The 16421-nt window shown below is 38.6% G+C and overlaps 1 protein-coding gene and 2 long non-coding RNA genes across 5 annotated transcripts in view; 1 reads left to right on the forward strand and 2 right to left on the reverse strand.

Moving 5' to 3' along the window:
• LOC116696923 (uncharacterized) overlaps positions 1 to 14886 on the reverse strand; it is a 21354-nt gene extending 6468 nt beyond the window's left edge. The window contains exon 1 of the long non-coding RNA XR_004333861.1: positions 14789 to 14886. This is a non-coding gene — a long non-coding RNA (uncharacterized LOC116696923). The remainder of the gene's footprint in view (positions 1 to 14788) is intronic.
• Positions 1 to 15362, forward strand: part of kif3a (kinesin family member 3A) — a 63461-nt gene extending 48099 nt beyond the window's left edge. For all 3 annotated transcript variants that reach the window (XM_032528178.1, XM_032528179.1, XM_032528180.1), the window contains 8 exons: positions 7353 to 7509; positions 7651 to 7831; positions 8895 to 9005; positions 9280 to 9405; positions 11451 to 11504; positions 11640 to 11708; positions 11847 to 11977; positions 14281 to 15362. In XM_032528178.1, coding sequence (XP_032384069.1) covers positions 7353 to 7509; positions 7651 to 7831; positions 8895 to 9005; positions 9280 to 9405; positions 11451 to 11504; positions 11640 to 11708; positions 11847 to 11977; positions 14281 to 14329 — 878 coding nt within the window. In that variant the 3' untranslated portion in view covers positions 14330 to 15362. The remainder of the gene's footprint in view (positions 1 to 7352; positions 7510 to 7650; positions 7832 to 8894; positions 9006 to 9279; positions 9406 to 11450; positions 11505 to 11639; positions 11709 to 11846; positions 11978 to 14280) is intronic.
• A 152-nt stretch (positions 15363 to 15514) lies between these two features.
• Positions 15515 to 16421, reverse strand: LOC116696924 (uncharacterized). The gene is made up of 3 exons (XR_004333862.1): positions 16383 to 16421; positions 16115 to 16228; positions 15515 to 15909 (listed from the first exon to the last, which is right to left on the reverse strand). It is a non-coding gene; the product is annotated as an uncharacterized LOC116696924 (long non-coding RNA).

Below are 16421 nucleotides of genomic sequence, written 5' to 3' on the forward strand. Positions count from 1 at the left end.
GCACTACCGTTCAAAAGTTTGGGGTCACCCAAACAATTTTGTGTTTTCCTGAAAAGTCACACTTATTCACCACCATACGTTGTGAAATGAATAGAAAATAGAGTCAAGACATTGACAGGTTGAAATAATGATTTGTATTTGAAATAAGATTTTTTTTTACATCAAACTGCTTTCGTCAAAGATCCGCCATTTGCACAATTACAGCATTGCAGACCTTTGGCATTCTAGCTGTTATTTGTTGAGGTAACGGAGAAATTGCACCCCACGCTCCAGAAGCAGCTCCCACAAGTTGGATTGGTTGGATGGGCACTTCTTGCGTACCATACGGTCAAGCTGCTCCCACAACACTCCTGGGGTTCAGATCTGGTGACTGCGCTGGCCACTCCATTACCGATAGAATACCAGCTGCCTGCTTCTGCTCTATAGTTCTTGCACACTTTGGAGGTGTGTTTAGGGTCATTGTCCTTTGTAGGATGAAATTGGCTCCAATCAAGCGCTGTCCACTGGGTATCATGGCGTTGCAAAATGGAGTGATAGCCTTCCTTATTCAGAATCCCTTTTACCCTGTACAATCTCCACCTTACCAGCACCAAAGCAACCCCAGACCATCATATTACCTCCACCATGCTTACAGATGGCGTCAGGCATTCTTCCAGCATCTTTTCATTTGTTCTGCGTCTCACAAACGTTCTTCTTTGTGATCCAACACCTCAACTTCGATTCATCTCCACAACACTTTTTTCCAGTCTTCCTCTGTCCAATGTCTGTGTTCTTTTGCCCATCTTATCTTTTTCTTTTATTGCCAGTCTCAGATATGGCTTTTTCTTTGCCACTCTGCCCTAAGCCCAAGCCAAACCCAGCCGCCTCTTCACTGTAGATGTTGACACTGGTGTTTTGCGGGTACATTTAATGAGATGCCAGTTGGGACTTGTGAGGCGTCTGTTTCTCAAACTAGAGACTCTAATGTACTTATCTTCTTGCTCAGTTGTACAACGCGGCCTCCCACTTCTTTTTCTACTCAGGAAATCTTCAATTTCTTAGCAATGTCTCGCATGGAATAGCCTTCATTTCTAAGGACAAGAATAGACTGTCGAGTTCAGATGAAAGTTTCTCTTTTTCTGGCCATTTTGAGCGTTTAATTGACCCCACAAATGTCATGCTCCAGAACTCTAATCTGCTCAAAGGAAGGTCAGTTTTGTAGCTTCTGTAACGACCTAAACTGTTTTCAGATGTGTGAACATGATTGCACAAGTTTTCTAATCATCAATTAGCCTTCTGAGCCAATGAGCAAACACATTGTACCATTAGAACACTGGAGTATAGTTGCTGGAAATGGCCTCATACACCTATGTAGATATCGCACCAAAAACCAGACATTGCAGCTCAGAATAGTCATTTACCACATTAGCAATGTATAGAGTGTATTTCTTCAAAGTTAAGACATAGTTTAAAGTTATCTTCATTGAAAAGTACAGTGCTTTTCCTTCAAATAAGGACATTTCAATGTGACCCCAAACTTTTGAACGGTAGATATATATATATATTGTACTGACAAAAAGTGGGAAATTACTGAAAAAAATTCTTATCTTCTAGTTTCTTCATTAGCCACCTATGCTTTGATTATCTTTGTACCCTCTTCATTCTCTTGTGAGCTTCAAGAGGTGGTCCCCTGAAATGGTTTCCTAACAGTCTTGAAGGAGTTCCCAGAGATGCTAGCACTTGTTGGCCCTTTTGTCTTCCCTCTGCGGTCCAGCCTCCCCCAAACCATTTCACTTGGTTCAGGTCCTGTACTGTGGAGGGGCAGCACTCCATCATCTTCCTTCTTGGTCAATAGCCCTCACACAGCCTGGAGGTGTGTTGGGGTAATTGTCCTGTTGAAAAATAAATGATGGTCCAACCAATGCAAACTGGATGGGATGGCATGCTTCTGCAGGATGCTGTGGTGCCATGCTTGTTCAGTATGCCTTCAATTTGGAAAAAAAATCACCAACATTGTTACCCAAATCACCCCCACACCTACACCTCCTCCTCCATCTTCACGGTGGGGAATCAGGCATGTAGAATCCTCCGTCACCTTTTCTGCATCTCACAAAGACACGGCGGTTGGACCAAAGATCTCAAACTTGGACTCATCAGACCAAAGCCCAGATTTCCACTGGTCTAATGTCCATTCCTTGTGTTTCTTGGTGCAAACAAATCTCCTCTCCTTGTTGCCTCTCCTTAGCAGTGGTTTCCTAGCTGCTATTTAATCATGAAGGCCTGATTCCCCCAGTCTCCTCTTAACAGTTGTTCTAGAGATGTGTCTGCTGCTAGAACTCTGTGTGGTATTCATCTGGTCTCTAATCTAAGATGCTGTTAACTTGCGATATCTGAGGCTTGTGACTCAGATGAACTTATCCTCAGCAGCAGAAGTGACTCTTGGTCTTCCTTTCCTGGGGCGGTCCTCATGTGAGCCAGTTTTGTTGTAGAGCTTGATGGTTTTTGCGACTGCACTAGAGGACACATTCAAAATTTTCGCAATTTTTCGGACCGACTGACCGTCATTTCTTAAAGTAATGAGGGCCACTTGTTTCTCTTTACTTAGCTGATTGGTTCTTGCCATAACATGAATTATAACAGTTGTCCAGTAGGGCTGTCGGCTGTGTATCAACCTGACTTCTGCACACGCAATGATGGTACAACCCCATAAATAAGGCAGGAAATTCCCACTAATTAACCCTGACAGGCACACCTGTGAAGTGAAAACCATTTCAGGTGACTACCTCATGAACCTCATTGAGAGAACACCAAGGGTTCGCAGCACTATCAAAAAAGCAAAGGGGCCTACTTTGAGGAATCTAAAATATAGAACTATTAAGAGTATTTCACACTTTTTTGTTAAGTACATATTCCATAGGTGTTCATCATAGTTTTGATGCCTTCAGTGGAATCTACAATGTATAGTCATAAAAACAGGGAACCGCATTGAATGAGAAGTGTAACCAAACATTTGGCCTTTACTGTATGTATGTATGTACCGGTATATATGTATATATATATATATATATATATAATATATATATATAATATAATAAAAATTCTATATATATATATATAGAAAATTTCTTAGAAACAAAATACAGACCACACCTGTATCTGACTCAGCACTATATATATAATATAATATAACATTTCTCCGGCTGCTTTGCGCTCTGCTCAGCCCAGCTCCCTGCTTCTACCGCCTGAGCCACATTGCCTTAAACTACCATGATGTGTGACTGCTACACCAAAAAAGCGGACACGTTGAATCTTTACATGAGCCACAGCTGAACCACGAATGATTGAACATGCAACATGTTACAGGTTGAGTTTTCAAAAAGAAAAACAGTCAGGAGGAGACGGTATGACTCATGCCATATGAAAACCCCTGTGACCGCACAATGCAAGTTCTGCTTTCAAATGTTTAGTTAAAGTAAAAAAGAGGCATTATCATTCAGCACAATGTACTTCAGGGTGGGGATTTTCAACTCTTAATATACTGTAATGCTGGATAGCTTAATGCATAATATTTTAATGGTGGTATTTTGTGAGTAGAATCTGAATCGGCAAAATTCTCTGTAAGGTAAATGTATGTTTTGTTCTGAAGTACAAGTACACAGTAAGTCAGTAGTATAGACCAACATTTGGATTATTAGGTGCTTTGGAGGCCTTCTGTTAATTATTTCGGAGTACAAGGGTTCTGGAGAAAGCTACAAGCAGCAATACAGGAGGCCGAGCAATTGGCCAGTTCCAAACAGGCATGTTTTGAACAGGCACTGCACTAGTAAATGAGGGAAGAGAGAGTTGAGGAGTGACTTGCAACAAAGGTCCCCGGTCCGACATGAACTGAGGACACGCGCCTTAAGCATCAGACCACCATGTCTCCCCTTTTAAAGGATTTATTAACATTTGCCACTATGTGTTATAATACAGATCCAAATTCAAATTCCAATTTATTATCAAAACAGAACATTTTGAATAAACAACTTGTGCTGCCAGTAAAAAGAGTCATGTGAACTCTTTCTATTCTGCATTATATTATTGATTCAGGAATAGGCAAATTGCCAGAAGAAATTTTCCCAGAGCATCTATGGATTACAGTTCATGTGTGAAAGGGGCTTCATAATTTCCCTATGTCTGTGCTACTCCTGTTGGCTTACAGCCCAGATCCCCCCCACTGCGACTGACCATTACCCACATATTCTTTTACATGCAATCAATTGCAAAGGTTCTTGGTGTGTTGATAAGGATGTCTTGGGACAGATCCATGAATTTAAGGGCACAATCTGAAGTTTAATTTCTCCTACTTTTTTCCATGCATGACGTAAGTGAACACTGTTTTGACGAATGCCAGGCTTTATTCTGGAAATATACTTTTGTTTATCCAGACTAGTTAACACCTGACCTCTGCCAGGCTTTATGTATAATTTGTAACTCCTGTTCCTCAAAGGCGTAATTCACCCCCATCATGTTTCATTATCTGAAGTGACAATTTTTTGCCTCATGTCTATCCACCGTCACATCGCGTACATTTTATTCTTACTAAAACTCTGATTTCTCTTGTTTGACTTCTCCCACTCTTCTATATGTGGTTTTCCGCTCAGTAAAGTCATTAGACTTTCGAGATCACTCTGTAATATGTGGCTCATCTTCTCTCTCTCTCTCTCCTCCTGGTGCAAATGCCGCCTGTCTGACTTGCTAACACCTCTTAATTCAAGAAGAAAGAGGTTGGTGTAAGAATCTACGTAGTCCTACTGTCCTGAAGCAATGGTGACTCTACTCGCACAAATTATCCAGATGGCAGCTGCATGTTTCAGTAGCTATTTTATTAATTCGGACTAATTTGATAACCTGTTTATGTATAATTTGTGTTAACATTTTTCTGTCTGTCCATATATGAAAACCATCCATGTGGCTCATGCTCTCCATTCACATAGTTACCATATCATTATGAAAATCTTGCACTTAATAAATGTTCCCTTATTTTCAAATTCTACTAACACTAACAATAATTTAATACTTTGCATTAACAAGTCAAAACGTATCTCACTAGCACTCACTCTTTAATGGAATTATGTTTTATTCCATATTTAAAAAATTAATAAATACAAATAAATAAAGCAATGAATATTTAAATAAATGTTGATATAAACAAGGCAATATAGTTTATTAAATAGGTTTTACTTTGAATTATTTCAGGGGACTTTCATTTCATATGTACATTTATTTATTCCAGGGGATATTATTTCAGACTTAAAGCAACTAGCTAGTAGCCTGGCATTGCCATCATATTACTCTCTGCCAGAGGAAATGAAACATGAGCGTTGCAGATTCGTCTTCCTTTGATTTCCTGGCTAACTAGCTTGGGCAGTCCCCACAGCTGAGACTGATTCGCACGAAGGACAACGGGTGATGCAATCTTAATTGGATTAGCAAATTTAATGGCAGCAACAGAAAATGTGTTGGGATCAGACCATGGTGCTGTACAATTGTGAACTGAAAGTTTATCTTTGTTGCTGGTATCTGCTCACTTCATGGCAAAGTTTTCTCTTGGCAGTGGGGAGAGACGTAGAGTCGGAGGGAGGCAGGGAGAGGGAGCGCAGCAGGCCTTACCTAGCAAATTGCTTTGGTCTGGTCTGAATTTGAGAGATAACCACACCCCTCATTTGAATATAAAAATGAGAAAATTAGAAATAAATAGATAGGGAAATAAAGAAGTGTCTCCTAAAAGTAAATAAATGTGTACTTATGAGATAAAAGTAAATTAAATAAATAAAAGTAAAACTATTTATTTATTGAACTATATTGAATAATTTATATATTTATATTAACATTTATTTATTTATTGCCTCATTTAATTATTCCAGGATCTATTTTATAGGCATATTTATTTATGTATGTATTCATTTATTTTAGAGCCCGATTGATATGTTGGTGGGCCAATATTATTGGCCGATATTAGGCATTGCCCGAACTATCGGTATCATTTACAATGGCCGATTTAAAACACAGGGATGTGTTGCCGTCAGGACAGTTCAAAGGACTTTAAGTTTCATATCTTAAGTTTGTATTTTTATACATTTTATTTATCAGAATTTTAATATATTATGATGTTCCTCTGTTCTGTTGTGACAATAAAGCAAATTATTATTTTAGTGAGAACTCATAACAAATGTTAGGGAAATGTGTTTATGTTTTGTTACGCATTTCTGGATTTCTTTTTTTTTAAATATATATATAATATATATATATATGTGTGTATCGGCTGATGTTTCAGAATATTGAATTTTTTTAAATAACCAAATATTTGTATCGATATCGCCCTTAAGAATCCTTTATCAGTCGGGCTATAATTTTTTTTATATTAAATAAAATGGCTTTCTATAATCTTAGGACTAAGGTTCCTTAAGCCCAGTTCAGACCAAAGATTTGCAACGATGCAACCACGTGTTAGAACATTGCAGGGAAAGGATGCAGCGGTCTGCACTGGCCCATCCCAGCTCGACTCAAGCCAGCTGATGGCATCGCCTGGGACTCCGCAGCCCCATGAACTGAGACTCATTCCTCGTCATAGTGGCCACGGGTTCGGTTCCGACCTGTGACTTTTTGCTGCATGTCATCCCCTCTCTCTCCCCCCCCCCTTTCCTGACTTAATCAGTCCTATAAAAAAAGGCAAGAAAATCCCCAAAACATAACCTGTTACAAACAGCTGGTTAAAATGGCAAGAGTTTTATACGGAGGCCGAATGACAACCCAACAGCACGTTGGGTGGTCTAGCGAGCTTGAGAGTGACTGAAAAGAGCAGTGAATCAGAGAAATAAAACAATGTTTTTTCCGTTTTATCACTACTAGAAATGCAATTGTTGCAAGTATCTCACTATCACTGTTTACATTCATTTTTTAAGAAGCTATAAATATCCGGCAATTTAAAAAAAAAAAAAAGCCTAGAATACAGAAGATTAAAGGGAAGTACAAAGAATCATTGCTGTGGAGATGATACACCATCTTGATTCGTTGGTTTAAACTGGCAGGTTTTAGAACATTGCAGACCGGTGTGTTGCAAGTAGTTGCAAGTTTCAACTTGTCTCGTCCCAAATCTTTGGTCGGAACTGGGCTTTAAATAAATTTGTAGTGCAAATTTCTGATCTAAAACACCACATATTAATATTACTAAGTATGATTAAAAACCACAGTATAGAATGTGCTGCATTAAAATTGTAACCTACATTGTAACCTATACACTGACAAGTAACTTGGCATATATAATAGGAAGATACATCTAAAACAACCCTTTTAATTAAAAACACCATGGTTCCCTGTGTGTTGCTCTTAAGGGAGGAAGAAGGTTTCTCCGGACAAGATGGTGGAGATGCAGGCAAAGATTGAAGAGGAAAGAAAGGCATTGGAGGCCAAGCTGGACATGGAGGAGGAGGAGAGGAACAAGGCAAGGGCAGAGCTGGAGAAGAGGGAGAAGGACCTACTTAAAGCTCAGTGAGTCCATGAAAAGAGAAATATTTTAATTTTTGATGATCTTTTTAAGTGTGGTATTCATAAAACTGGTATTCATTAGTTTAATTGTTAGTGGATGTGGTAAACTCTGATTTTAAGTCTGCTCCATCTCTAACCCCTTAGGCAAGAGCATCACCTTTTGCTGGATAAATTGTCGGCCTTAGAGAAGAAGGTGATTGTGGGTGGGGTGGATCTCTTGGCCAAGGCTGAGGAGCAGGAGAAGCTTTTGCAAGAGTCCAACAATGAACTGGAAGAACGTCGCAGGAGAGCGGAGCGGCTGCGGAGGGAGCTGGAAGAGAAAGAGGTAAATGTAGATGACCAAAAACCAATCCAACTACCAAATACCTCTTACATCCATGTCTCCGTTTAGTCGTTATTTCAGTAGAGCTAAAGGTTTTAATTATCTCCCGTCAAATTTTTTCTACCTTTCACCTACGGTATCTTTTTCTTAATCATCACTGCTGTGACTTCTTATTTAATCTGATTTTTTATTTTATGTAGGCAAAGCACCTACGGTATCTTTTTCTTAATTATCACTGGTGTGACTTATTGTTTAATCTGATTTTTTATTTTATGTAGGCAAAGCACTTAAACAAACAAATTTTCTTTCAACTTTTATGTTTTGTTTCTCCTACGTTGTTGTTACATATTAAACTGTTATCATACTTTTAAATGGAGACTTTTTTATAATCCCCTTGCGGTTTTTTGTCTTCCTTGCACATGTTTTAATGATTGATTTGTGACTATGTACAATTTATTTTGATGTGCAAGCTAAAGAATAAAAAAATCAGCTGATGATGAGTAGTTAGTAATTCATGCTGTTACATGAATATGTGCATTACTTGCATCAAATTGATAACTCCAACCACTGTCAAGCTGTAACTATCTACTTTTCATCCTAGAGTTAATACTTTTTTTGCTAAGATATCTTAAGTAAACAAATGAGTTAACAACCCAATTACATAAGACACATGTGACATCATTTGTCTGCCACTCTACCATGGGACACAGTGGGTGTCAAGATATGACATCAGATACCACATACTCTAAATATGTCAATCGTGACGTTGGTTTGATTTGGATTGAAATGGCTACAACGTTGTGGTTGGAAAATACTCACTCTCTCACTTGCTTTGTGTACAAGCACTATTCAGAGAAATAGCAAGGGGAGTCGAGTCCTTTCAGTTTGAAGTGATGCAAATGTCAGGATTTGAAAACACTTTCTTACATACACAAATGACAGTTTTAAGACACCATCTTGACTTATGCCTCCATCTATTTAGATTCTTCACTGGCATGACCACAGACTACTTGTTTGCTTGCTTCTACATAATCACTGATCCCTCTGCCTCTCCTTCTTAAAACAGCAAGAACGTCTGGACATAGAAGAAAAGTACACTAGTCTGCAGGAGGAGGCTCAAGGAAAGACCAAGAAGCTAAAGAAAGTATGGACCATGCTGATGGCTGCCAAATCAGAAGTAAGCAAAACCTTAAAGAGTAACACAGAGAGATCATACATGCCCTGTCAGGGCCGCAGGCTGATGTGGTGTGTAGAGACAATCATATAGCACATAGGATCATTTGCCCCATCATTATGACAGCCCGAATTCCTATAGAAAATTGTGTAATATACTTTTTCAATCAAGCTTAAACTGATAAGACTAACTTAAACCATGATTCATAACTTAATTGGCCAGGGAAATTAAGAAAGAAAACAAATGGATCCACAGTGGTTGTTGTTTTTTCTGTTAGATGGCAGATCTACAGCAAGAGCATCACAGAGAGATTGAGGGCCTCCTGGAGAACATCCGCCAGCTGAGTCGAGAGCTGCGTCTCCAGATGCTCATCATAGACAACTTTATTCCCCAGGAATACCAGGTGTGTATGTTTATGTTTATGTACTTACTAGGGATGAGCGAGTACAGCATTATCTGTATCTGTATTATTATTAAGTAAAATGTAATGAACAAGAGTTTTCATACTCATTAATATAACTTTCATTTTTAAACTTTTAATTTTTCTATGATCAGTGTGATCATTTTTTTTTTGCGTTTTTTTTTATTTTCACACCAGGTATGTGTGAGTGTGTGTGTCTGGGAGTGAGTAAGAGATACACAGAGAGAGAGAGAGAGAGAGAGAGAGAGAGAAACAAAGAGAGAGAGGGGGACGGGGGGTTGGAATGTGTTTGTGTGTGTATCTTAATTTGTAATATTCATTTATACCGCAACTGCCTTTTATTTTTTTTTATAAAACATAGCAAGAAAGTTTCAGACACTCAAAAAAACTGGTTAGAGCCAGCAGGCAGTTTAAAAAAAAAAAAAAAAAAACTCTGACGGCAGAGATGCAACTTGAGTCGCATTCTACCAAGCACTATGTCTGAACAAACCCCACGTTACCAGAAATCTCCTGGTTACTAAGTAGGCCTACTTGTTCAAACCGAAGTATAAAACAAACCTGAAGCTTGAAGAAACCCTAAATGTTATTGGAAAGCCCTGCGGACCTGAGGAGAGAGACAGCTGTTCACTTCTCCGTGTCCTGAGTGTGTGTGAGCAGAGGGGCACACAACAACAGAAGGAATCTGTGTGTGTAGGAAGGGGCGCTGGGACTAGCCTATCACAGAATAGTGTAGGGGGGGGGCGCTGGGACTAGCCTATCACAGAATAGTGTAAGGGAGAGGCGCTGTGACTAGCCTATCACAGAACGCAGACAGTCAATGGAGAACTTTTGTTCAATCCGAGTACAGATATTGACTCGCATTACTCGGATAATACTTGTACTCGGCAAAAGTGCTTTATCCGTAACGGATACTGGTCAGCGAGTACTCGTCTCATCCCTAGTATTTACATTGGTTAGCATAGTAGCTTTCAATTGTGTTTTCAGTATTTTGCCTTTACCTATCATCACTTGTATTGTTCCTTCACATCAGTACACACAAAGAAGAGGAATAAAATAAAAATCTGCCTTGGTCACTGACAGATTTTCACTTTATTTAGGTTGTGTTGAACTTTTTAGCCATATAGCTGTTTTTTTCTACTCTGTAAAATAAATGACACAAGCAATAAGTCAGCCAATAGAGTAGATGGATTGACAATAACTATAATATATAACACATGGACCTGGCTTGTACAAAGCTCACAACCACACAGACCTACGGAATCATGAACATGTAGCAGGCTGCACACATTGTACAAACACAAGTGGACTTCTCTCCAGAGGCAGAGAAGGCAAACAGTAACACAGAATATGCTTCAGTTAACAACATGTTAAGATTTTTCAGGGTTTAAATGTAAATAAATGCACACAAACAAACTATAAAAACAGCTCTACACAACAAAGTCAATGCAAACGTTTCGCACAGCATCATTACATACAGTCTAGGGCTGCAATTAACGATTGTCTTCATTGACGATTAATCTGTCAATTATTTTCTCGATTCATCAATTAGTTTTTTGATCTATAAAATGTCAGAAAATGTTGATCAGTGTTAATGTGCTGCTCTAACAAAGTCCAAGCAAAGATTTGAATTTGTGCCTGGCGATGCAAACGACGCAAAGCGCAACTTGAAATTACTTACCTTGGGTGTGAAATTGGCGTGCGGCTGTGACGCGAAAGCCTATCAGTGTTGAGATTATTCTGCACAGCATTGCCTTGATCAATCAAAAGTCCATTCAGTGAAAGAACATTTCAAAAGCTGTCAGCTACAACAGACCTGACACAGCATGATTTCCGACTTCTCCCAAATTGTGCTCTGCATTTCGTTTAAACACAACATAAGAAGCGCATAAGCAGATACTTTTCTTCACCTTTAGGTTTCTCCACCTGCATGGACCAACTAGTAGCCTAGCTAATTTAGGGAGCTTTGCATCTATAATAATGTCTGTCCTTGCTTTCAGTTTTTATATTTTCTCATGTTTCCTGTGTAGGAGATGATAGAGAATTACGTGCACTGGAATGAAGACATTGGAGAATGGCAGCTGGTGAGCTCACTTTGCTTATCTCAAGCACACACTGTGGTTTGCAGTTTGATTGACATCAATCTCAAAGTGCAAACTCTGAGTTAAGGAATACTTCTTAGTAATGTGTGTCTTTGTACTGTATCATCTCACTTTCAGAAATGTGTGGCATACACTGGCAACAATATGAGAAAACAGACCCCTGCTCCAGACAAAAAAGAAAAAGATGTGAGTTTTTGGGATTTCAAAAAAAAAAATGTTATTCCTTCATGTGATAGTTTGTGTAATGAATAATGTTCATATTTTCCCTCCTTGACAATGTATTTTTGACTCTGTTCTCTTGTCTTCTGTCCCTGCCCGCTGTAGCCATTTGAGGTGGATTTGTCCCACGTGTATCTGGCCTACACAGAGGAGAGCATGCGGCAGTCACTGATGAAACTAGAGAGACCCAGAACATCAAAAAGTGGCAAGAGTGGCCGACCCAAGACTGGAAGAAGGTAATCTACTTCCTATGAAGACCACAGACACCTAAAGCTTCACATCCTGTTGAGCATTATGGTTATTTTGATCAGTCTTTGGCCTTTACATTTGTCATTTCAAGGATCTCTTATTAAGATTTGCACTCAAATGTCCACTCGGACACATTTATGCATCTCCGTTGCTTAGATTACACATCTGTTTGAATCTATCTTGGTTTGTCCCGTTTCACTGACTGTGCACCGGCAGTTAGTTACAGTGGGGAGAACAAGTATTTGATACACTGCCGATTTTGCAGGTTGTCCTACTTAAAAAGTAGAGGTCTGTAATTCTTATCATAGGTCGTCTTCAACTGTGAGAGACAGAATCTAAAACAAAAATCGAGAAAATCACAATGTATGATATTTAAATAATTAATTTGCATTTTATTGCATGACATAAGTATTTGATCACCTACCAACCAATAAGAATTCCGGCTCTCACAGACCTGTTAGTTTTTCTTTAAGAATTCCTCCTGTTCTCCACTCATTACCTGTATTAACTGCACCTGTTTTGAACTTGTTACCTGTATAAAAGACACCTGTCCACACACTCAATCAAACAGACTCTAACATCTCCACAATGGCCAGAGAGCTGTGCAAGGACATCAAGTATAAAATTGTAGACTTGCACAAGGCTGGGATGGGCTACAGGATAATAGGCAAGCAGCTTGGGGAGAAGGGAACAACTGTTGGCGTAATTATTAGAAAATGGGAGAAGTTCAAGATCACGGTCAATCTCCCTCGGTCTGGGGCTTCATGCAAGATCTCACCTCGTGGGCATCTGGTCAATGACCTGAAGAGAGCTGGGACCACAGTCTCAAAGAAAACCATTAGTAACACACTACGCCGTCATGGAATTAAATCCTGCATCACACGCAAGGTCCCCCTGCTCAAGCCAGCGCGTGTCCAGTCCAATCTGAAGTTTGCCAATGACAATCTGGATGATCCAGAGGAGGAATGGGAGACGGTCATGTGGTCTGATGAGTCAAAACATCATTCTTTGGGGATGCTTTTCTGCAAAGGAGACAGGTCGACTGCACCGTATTGAGGGGAAGTTGGATGGGGCCATGTATTGCGAGATCTTGGCCAACAACCTTCTTCTCTCAGTGATTGCATTGAAGATGGGTTGTGGCTGGGTCTTCCAGCATGACAACAACCTTAAACACACAGCCAGGGCAACTAAGTAGTGTCTCTGAAAGAAGCATCTCAAGGTCCTGGAGTGGCCTAGCCAGTCTCCAGACCTGAACCCAATAGAAAATCTTTGGAGGGAGTTGAAAGTCTGTTTTGCCCAGCGACAGCCCCGAAAAACCTTAAGTATCTGTAGGTCTGTATGGAGGAGTGGGCCAAAATCCCTGCTGCAGTGTGTGCAAAATTGGTCAAGAACTACAGAAAACATATGATCTCTGTAATTGCAAACAAAGGTTTCTGTGCCAAATGTTAAGTTCTGCTTTTGTGATGTATCAAATACTTATGTCATGTATTAAAATGCAAAATAATTATTTAAAAATCATACAATCTGATTTTGGGAATTTTTGTTTTAGATTCGGTCTCTGACAGTTAAAATGTACCTATGATAAAAATTACAGACCTCTACATGCTTTGTAAGTAGGAAAACCTGAAAAATAAGCAGTGTATCAAATACTTGTTCTCCCCTCTGTAGTTACTATTGAGAAGATCGATTGTATATTGGTCTTGGAGACACTACTGCATTTATGCCTTTTATGCATATTCTGCCTTTCTCACATCAGATCTTGATCTGATAACCCTGATTCTGTGGTAATTCGCAACTTGTTTGTAAACGGTTTGCCCTTTTGCCATTTCAGCTTGTGGTTTCACACAGTTTATCTGCACTTTAATAAATTGAATGCATTCATGTATGCATGTCCATGTGTACAGCCCACCTCTGGAAAATAGGGCTTCCTAAAAACTGCTGTGTTGTTAAAACTCTGAATTTACTATGCTTTGAACATTGACTGGCATCCTTCTTTCATCTTTCATCTGCGGGTACATTTCAAAAGTGACAGATACAATTTCTGAGTGGCAGACAAATTTTTTTTTTGCCCGCCGCAGTGAAGAATGTTAATTTCAGATCCTGCTCCTATGAGTAAAGACAAAAGTTACTGGCTGTGGATGTTTGGTAGCTCTGTATAATTAGTCTATTTATTGAATGCAATATGAAACGTGAAAATGATGGTATTTGCTGTTATCATGATATACTGTTATTCTGAGAAATAAGAACGCTGAAAGTTCTCTGAAGTTGATAAGACTTAATCTCCCCACAGGAAAAGATCTGCAAAGCCAGATGCTGTGATCGAATCCCTTCTGCAGTGAAGACAGCGCAGAGGACAGCTTGGTTTTACTGAAAATTTCATGTTACTTGAGGAAACAAATTCATTAGTCATTTCTGAAGAATTTATTGTTCAACATTATTTAAAAGAGTAACTGAATACACTGTATAGCTGGTATGGTTTGAAATGTGAATGAGCTGCACCTCTGATAGGATTAAGACCTCTTGGCCAAGGGGACCTGTTATTTGTATTGTAGTGTAAGACTTCTTTGTGGATGTCCAACATTTTAATGTCACTTTGGAACGCATTTCGGTGGCAGCAGCTTCTGTCCGAATAAAACTTTTACCTTAGCACCTCTAGCATTAAGGATAAATCAACCATGAACCTATTTCACTTGCAAATTCATTGGTTTTCAGCATCCTATTTCAGATTGTTGAAAATAGAATTGTGTACCTATAAACTGCATTCATATCCTCTGAAATGTGTTGAGTGTATTGACCACACTTTAGTTAAGTTGTAACGTCTGGATTACTGATTTCCTGCTTTCAAATTAAACAGCCCATGCTGATAGAAATACATTATAATTTATTCTAATTGAGGGTGTATTTTCACTTAAATTACAGGAAATCATTATACTCTGAGCACAAGTTGTAGCCTTAGTGTTATTAAATAAAATAAATCATTAACATGGAGAGGAAAAAAGATTTTTAAAAACACTAATGTGGAGGGAACAAGTAGAGGGGGGTGTGTAATATCAAGTATGGAACTGAAAAGTGCATTTTATACTTTTTCTCCTTTATGAAGCATAGGGACATGCATGCCAGCCAGCTCTTATGTTAGTGCCATTCGCTATTCTAAGCAAGTCTTTTTATTTATTGTTAAATGTCCGAACCCATTGTGTTACATTAACTTACACGATACATACTGTATGCCTTAGTTTAATGCACTAGGATGTTTTAGTGACGATTTCATTTTATGATATCCTGTAGTGGAGTTTTATTTTGTATCATAATTTATGTCAAATGTTTACATCCACCAAACCCCTGGATATTCTATTTATTAAATTATTTTACACATTTCATCTCACATTATTTTTGATCTTTCTTGGTTTCATGTTTGTTTGGATTTAAATAAATAAAGGTTATGATGGCAAATAAGAGCCATAAAAATATACTTTCATTTGCACTTCCTACTGTTAGGAACAGTAAGTAATTGGTGTCTTAAAAAGTAGTCATGTTAAAAAATTGTTCAGTGTGAAAAGTGTGGTTGACTAGACCGTTGGACTTGAATGATGAGGATAGATCGCTGATACCTACAACATAGCAGGCATGCTGTGAACAAGACGGACTCAAACGACAAACCAATGGGCCAGTATAATTTATTGATGTATAAATAAAAACACTACAAAAATAAGATATGTAGGAAAATAAATATTACATTTGCAATAAATAGAAATAAGTTATGTAGATTACATCTGTTAAATAATACATATGATCACTCCGAATTATTCAAACATTGGATGAGGTGTTCCTTGCACAGCTGTGTACATTCGCTGATGTCTATGAGAAGATCGCTTAGGGGATATTTGTCGGTTGTGTTCAGGGTACAATTGGTATTACCACTCTGAAACAAAATCACAATGACAATTTTAGTTTTAAGCAAACAAAGATCTGAACACACAAAGTGATAGAATATGTTTTACATTAAAGAGCATATTCATTGGTAGAACGGATGCCTTTCAGAGTCACTGTAAGCAAGTTTAATTTATTGAGATTTGGTTTAGTTTAGGACTAATAAGCATGTTCAATGGCATTGAATTCCTTTTTACCTTTTCGTTTAATTTTTTCAACTGACGGATGAGCCTTTCTGCATCTGGTACATTATTGGTTGATGATACATTGGCATCCACCAGAGCCTTCTGAGCCAAACAGAAGAACCCTTTCTGCGCAGAGAAAGGCACAATTGTTTTTTTTAACAAGCTAAAGTTATGACTTAATCAGTTCAGAGAAACAGGCTTAACGTCATTTTGAGGATTTCACAAGTTATACATCTATATCATGTACAATAACAATAATCAGAAAAGATGTCCAACATACCACACACGTTGAGCCGCCATCTGATATCACTTTCACTTT

The sequence above is a fragment of the Etheostoma spectabile genome, chromosome 10 (genome assembly GCF_008692095.1).
Source record: "Etheostoma spectabile isolate EspeVRDwgs_2016 chromosome 10, UIUC_Espe_1.0, whole genome shotgun sequence".
Classification (NCBI taxonomy): Eukaryota; Metazoa; Chordata; class Actinopteri; order Perciformes; family Percidae; genus Etheostoma; species Etheostoma spectabile.